This window comes from Gracilinanus agilis, chromosome 2 (assembly GCF_016433145.1).
Source record: "Gracilinanus agilis isolate LMUSP501 chromosome 2, AgileGrace, whole genome shotgun sequence".
NCBI classification, from domain to species: domain Eukaryota; kingdom Metazoa; phylum Chordata; class Mammalia; order Didelphimorphia; family Didelphidae; genus Gracilinanus; species Gracilinanus agilis.
The window spans coordinates 195,957,345-195,963,367 of NC_058131.1; the positions used below are offsets into that span (position 1 = coordinate 195,957,345).

The 6,023-nt window shown below is 43.3% G+C and overlaps 1 protein-coding gene across 1 annotated transcript; it reads right to left on the bottom strand.

Annotated features, from left to right (window-relative positions):
• Nucleotides 1-2,730: 2,730 nt before the first annotated feature.
• Nucleotides 2,731-3,930, bottom strand: FAM110C (family with sequence similarity 110 member C). The gene has a single exon (XM_044660925.1). The coding sequence runs from the start codon at nucleotides 3,928-3,930 to the stop codon at nucleotides 2,731-2,733; it is 1,200 nt and encodes a 399-aa protein (XP_044516860.1).
• Nucleotides 3,931-6,023: the final 2,093 nt, after the last annotated feature.

Sequence of the window (6,023 nt, forward strand, 5' to 3'; positions counted from 1 at the left end):
GAATTCAGGTGTCATTTTCTGATCACTACTTAATATCCAAGCCTGGCTCCATCTTATCTTTTTAAAAGGAAGCAAGACTCAATGTAACAAAGCTTCTGAGGAATCCTGGGCCTAGGCCTTGCAAGGAAATGTGGTTCTCCATTGGCCTTTTACATAGTCCATTAAGTAATACATTTTTTAAGATTTTCAAATGACTCACCCTTTATTTGTATTTAGGTTTGTTCCACAGATTATGAAGATCCCAGGAAGGACCCATTTGGGCCTCCTTAATATGCCTGAACAAAAACCTTTCCATCCTGGCCAACTCTTAACCCTAACACCATTCTCTCTACCATTCAACCTTCCCCCATACATATGCACATACATACTTCCCCTCCTCAGCCTGGGCTTCTAAAGACCCAGATTCTACCTCTCTCCTCACCTTAAGGATGTGAGAAAATAATTTTAATCCAACGACATCCTCTCTGCTATTGAAGGACTCAGGGGAAGATGCCTTTCAAAAAAAAGAGCCTGTGGCATAAATTAAAAAGTTTAGTTCCCAGCATAATTGCACAAAGTCTACCTCTCTTAGAAATACCCAGCCCTGAGTCTCTCTTTGGGTCTGTTGGTAGCAAAGGCTGGTGAGGATGGGAGGCTAAAGGGGTTGGGGAGGCTGGTATTGGTGTGTGTACAGGGGAGCATTTCAAGAGTTATTGGGGCAAACTGTTACATCAACATATTAAAATTCATCCCAGCTGTCCAAAAGGAAGGGCTCAGCCTCTTGTAGTAGAGTCAAAAAGTTAGAGAATGTTAGAACTAGAAAAAAACTTTAGACATCATCTATTCTTACCATAACCATCTCCCCCTTTCATTGTCAGATGAGGAAACTCTCAGGTCCTAAGATTGAAAATGACTTGCCTGAGGTCACAAAACTAAAAAGCAGTAAAGACAGTCTTCAAATCTAGTCTTTTAACATTGGGTCTAGAACAACTTTCTCCAGGCCATACTAAACTGGGCATATCTAGAAGATAGTTGCATAGAGTTTAGAGCTGGAAGAAGTTTCAGAGCTCACCTATTCAAACCCATTTATTTTACACATGAGGAAAGAGAAGGCTAGAAAAGTTAAAGTGACTTCCCCCAAATCATCCAACAAGTTTATGACAAAGCCTAAACTAAAATTCAGGTCTCCTGACTCTAAGATCTGTACTCCTTTCATGATATATAATTGCTCACAATGATAACTTGGAGATACTACTGGACATTTTATCTGAGATTAGATACCTTCTTAGTATATTGTAGAATTTAGCCAACAATACACCAAATCCAATCTGCTAAAAGGCCAAATGTAGTGTTTCTTTCAAAGTATCACCTGTCACAGTTTTCCAGGCTTAGAGATTGTTGTTTTATTTTAAATTTAAGGTACTGCAAAACTCTAAGTCTCTCAGTCTCTTTCTCTGTCTTCTTCTTTCTCCCTCCTTCTCTCCTTCCCCCCTCTCTGTCACTCTTTCTCTCTCTGTCTCTCTTGCTGTCTCTGTCTCTCTCTTTGTCTCTCTGTCTCCCTCCATCTCTCTCTCCTTGTTTTTCTCTCTTTCTCTGTCAATCTCTTTCTCTATGTCTATTTTTCTCTTTCTCTCTCCTTGTTTCTCTTTCTCTCCCTGTCTCTTTCTTTCTCTCTCTCTGTCTCTCTCTTTCTCCATACACACATATGCAACCTTCTATCTGAAGGCAAAGTGCTTTTTTTAAAGACTAGAGAAAACTGCCAGTCAGCCAAAATTTAGCATTGGAAATGACCTAAGAAGCCATCTAGTCCTATCCCCTTATATTCTAGATGAGAATGAACCCAATTTAATAAGTTTCTGAATTTGATTTGTTTTTTGGAGTCACAGTAAGAAAAAACAAGGTCCCAAATCAGAAAACATTTAGATTCCTTCTATCTGAAAGCCCATAAGTCAGTTTAAATAAGGTTTATTCGTCCCAGGTGCTTTGTTTGACCACTACTGAAAACTAGCTCAAGCTATTGCAGGCAACTTGGAGCCTAGAAAGAAATGGGATTTATGTCTGACTCAGGGACACATGACCTGTCTTTCTACACAGGGGAGTTAAGCACCACCTTCTCAGGGAGGTAAAGACCCGTTGGCTGCCCAGGAAAGCTAGTCTATCTTGGTGACCACAGGTATACTTGGAGTATTTATTCTATTGAAAGCTTAGGTTAATCTCTAGACTGGTTTATAGTTCTTTTTACCTGGGATCCAGGAAAGGTGTACTAGTTATGAAGCAGGAAACAACAGGAAGTGTACCAGAGTTATTATTTTTTTTAAAACTGGGCCTGCTTTAAGATAATAACCCTAGAGCACTATGCTCCATTTGGAGATTCCTGGGACCTAGCCAGATTTCATCCTCTCCTCCCCTGGTACCCAAGTTTCATTTCTATCAGTCCCCAAACTATTTCCTAGGTCACATCATTACAAACTATTGAGCTGTTAACTTTTTTTACCTTTTCCAGCATTAATAAAGCAAATTAAGCTTAGGAGTCTATTTTAGGAGAAGTTTATCATGAAAACCCTATAAAATAAGGGAGTTGGACAAAATGGTCTCTAGAGTCCCTTTTATCTTCATATCTTTGATACTATTAAGTGTTCTGTGCTCTTAACAACAGTCATCAAATTCCATCACATTTTCACCCCCAATGCCTTGTAATGCCCCTCCTCAATGGATGGTGATTTCTGCACCGGTCTAAGACACACCTTGGTTTTACCGTGTTTCCGTGGCAGTGGGAACCAGCATACTTGCAGCTAAGTCCTGGGCCACCTTGCTCTCTGACTCTTTGGCCTTTTTACACGTATACAGCCACTTGATAATTCTAGCGTTGCGTTCGATGACTGATGTGGTGCTAGGGACCTGCTCTGTTAGCTCCTCTTCCAGCAGGCCCTCATCCCCGCTGCGATGGGAGAAACCTCCCTCCGACGTGGCCATGCTCACACTGCGGATCTTGAAGGACATGTGGTGGTCCCACCCTGCTGAGAAGTTCTCCTTCCCAAGATCTTCCACCACCTCAGGGTCCAGGCCACAGTACTTAAAAAAGGTGTCAGACTCAGAAAAGGACTTGGAGTAGCGGGAGCTTATGTCAGACTTGGAGCGGTGCAGGCTCCTTCTCTTTACATCCCGGAGCTCAACTGCAGCAACAGATGCTTTCATGAGCTTCTCATCCCCACTGGAAGGGGAACCGACCGGGGTATTTGTTGGGGCGCTGGGAGGAACAGCGTCCTCCTTCAAGGCCTCCTCATTCTCTGATCGGATCTCCTGACTCTCCATCCTGGTCCCTTTACTTTCCAATTTGGTCTCTTCACGCTCCAGTCTGGTCTCCTTCTTCTCTATTTTGGCCTCTTTGCTCTCCAGTTTGACTTCCTCATTTTCTGCTCGCACTTCCTCCTTCCCTCTAGGCATGTCAGGGGACACTGACATCTTTTCTTTAGTGGAACCCTGGAGAATCTTCTTCACCAAGCCCCCTCTTGGGTTGTTCTCGGTACCCTGGCCTTTGACAAATTCACACTTTTGACGGTAGATGACGAGGGAATCTGGCCTCAGCGGCCTCCTGCTGATGGTCCTCCGGGCCACAGGAAAGGATGGTGGGGGCGTAGGGACCCAGGGGTCCCCTCTCCCTGTCGAATCCTTGCTGCTTTTTCTGCTCTCCTCAGAACAGGTTTCACCACTGCTCTCCGAGGCCGAGCTCAGCCTGGCAGGCTCCTGTTTGGTGCCAATTACCTGCTGGCTTTTGACATACTTGGCTTTATCAGCTGCCAGCCTCTCCACAGCACTCTTCTTGGCCCGCTCTCCCCCTTCTATCTGCTTGCGCAGGTACTGCGGACCCTTGCAGAGTATTCGGGTCGTCGGGGAGGAATCCAAGTTGGAAAGGGCATACATTCCCAGGCTAGGAGCCAGCTCCGTTGGCATGTCAGTTTGGGGTGGCTGGATCTCGGGGAAGAAACATGCAAGAGACTAGGTCTAGGGCAGCCTCCCACATCGGTGTCCCAGGAGCTCAGTCCAGTTCCAAAGTCCCGGGCGGCTCTGCTTCGTGCCAGAGAAGGGGCGGGAACGCCAGGCTCTCTCAGCACAAGCCGGTCCGTGCCTTCTACAAACACCAACTACACACCTTTACTGGCTGCTTGCTGCCTTTCACAGATACCTTGTCGGTGAACCAGCCCTCCTGGCTCCCAGCAGCCAATCCTGAGGGAGTGGGGCTGTCTGACAGGGAGAGGGGGAGCAAAGCACTGCTGCCTCCAGGGAAGACAAGCCCTAATTAAAGTATTTGCTTAGCATAGGTTATCAGCAGTCTCCTCTTCCTTTGCCACAATTTCAAAGAAAAATAAAACCAAACCAAAAATGAAGTGGAAATTTGGGTGGACTGGGGGGAGTATTAAGGGGAGGGGAAAAGGGTGTCGCAGCTTCGGCTCTCTGGGAGTGGTTGGTGTAATGGAAAGATTTCCTTGTTTTAGAGTCCGGAGAGTGGAGCTCTAGGCTTTCCTCTGCTAATAACTGGCTGCGCCACCTTTGACAAGTCACTTGACCTCTTTGGGTCTCAGTCTCCTCTTTACTAAAACGAAAAGGTTGAATTAGATGCCTTTCAAAGCCTCTCATAAACAGTCATGAGTCTGAGGACAAGGGGTACTGGTGAGAACAATGGCAGGGAATTAAGAGACCTGAGTTCTAGGCTCCTCTCCCAATCACCATTTCTCCAACTCACTTTTCTCTTCCCCACCTAAGCTTTTTACTTGGTTACATGCAGAATTCATTTATATCTGAGGCTCTGTCTAATCCCAAGTCCTGGGAACTTGTGTTTTGTGTTTCTCAAAAATAAATTCTTTTCTTTCTTTCTTTCTTTCTTTCTTTCTTTCTTTCTTTCTTTCTTTCTTTCTTTCTTTCTTTAACTCTTACCTTCCATCTTAGAATCAATACTGTGCATTAGTTCCAAGGCAGAAGAGTGATAAAGGTCAGGCAATGGGAGTTAAGTGATTTGCCCAGGGTCACACAGCTAAGAAGTATCTTAGGTCAGATTTGAACCCAGGACCTCCTGTCTATAGGCCTGGCTCTCAATCTACTGAGCCACCCAGCTGCTCCCTGGAAAACAAATTCTTTTCTATAAGTTTTTGAACAACTTTACATGACACTGTAATTTTTTTACATTTTATTTACATTACATTTTTTGCATTATTTTATTTTACATTATCCATATTACATGGATAATCACTGTGATGGAATAGAAAGAAGCTTTCAGATAGAGAACACAGTGGATATAGCACTGAGTCTGGAGTCAGGAAGACCTGAATTCAGATCCAACCTCAGATACTTATTAGTTATATGACCTTGCTCAAGACACTCAAACTCTGTCTTCCTCAGTTTCTTCAAGTATAAAATGGGGATGGTGATAGCACCTATCTCTCAGGTCTGTTGTAAGAATCAAATGCAATAATATTTGTAAAGCACTTAGCACAATACCTGGTACTTAAGAGATGACTGTTCCCTTGCCTCTTTCCCATTAGAAAGCAGGAGTTCTGAGTGCTAGTCCTGGTTCTACAGCTAACTAACAATTTGATTTGGGAAAGTCTTAGTGCTTTAGACTTGGAGGGTACCTTAGAGATCCTATATTCCTTCTTGATTCAGTTTATAAATAAGTAAAGTGAGATCTAGAGAGGTTGTTCCTTGTCACATCACATAGCAAAGTCAGAAGTATTTGGTTGTCGAGACTTTCAGCTGAGCTCTCTTTGCTCTACAGATCTATTACCTGTTCTGTGTCTCAGCAGTCCCATTTAGAGATAATAAGAGCCACTCCATCTATACATGATTATTGAAAGCATTAAATAAAATCATGCATATAACAGGTTAGAAAGGCACAAAACCCTCTATAAATATTATCATAATTGTTATGATTCAAATCCAGAAAGTGAAAAAAATCTGTTCACAAAAGTAGGAAAGAGGTAGGAATAAAGATATTTTTGGGAATGAAACATACACAAAAGGTAATTGTAAAATTCCATTCTTTCCTAAGA

Bases quoted from the DNA above. Each gene is read 5' to 3' on its own strand.
- FAM110C (XM_044660925.1), bottom strand. From the start codon at position 3,930: ATGCCAACGGAGCTGGCTCCTAGCCTGGGAATGTATGCCCTTTCCAAC.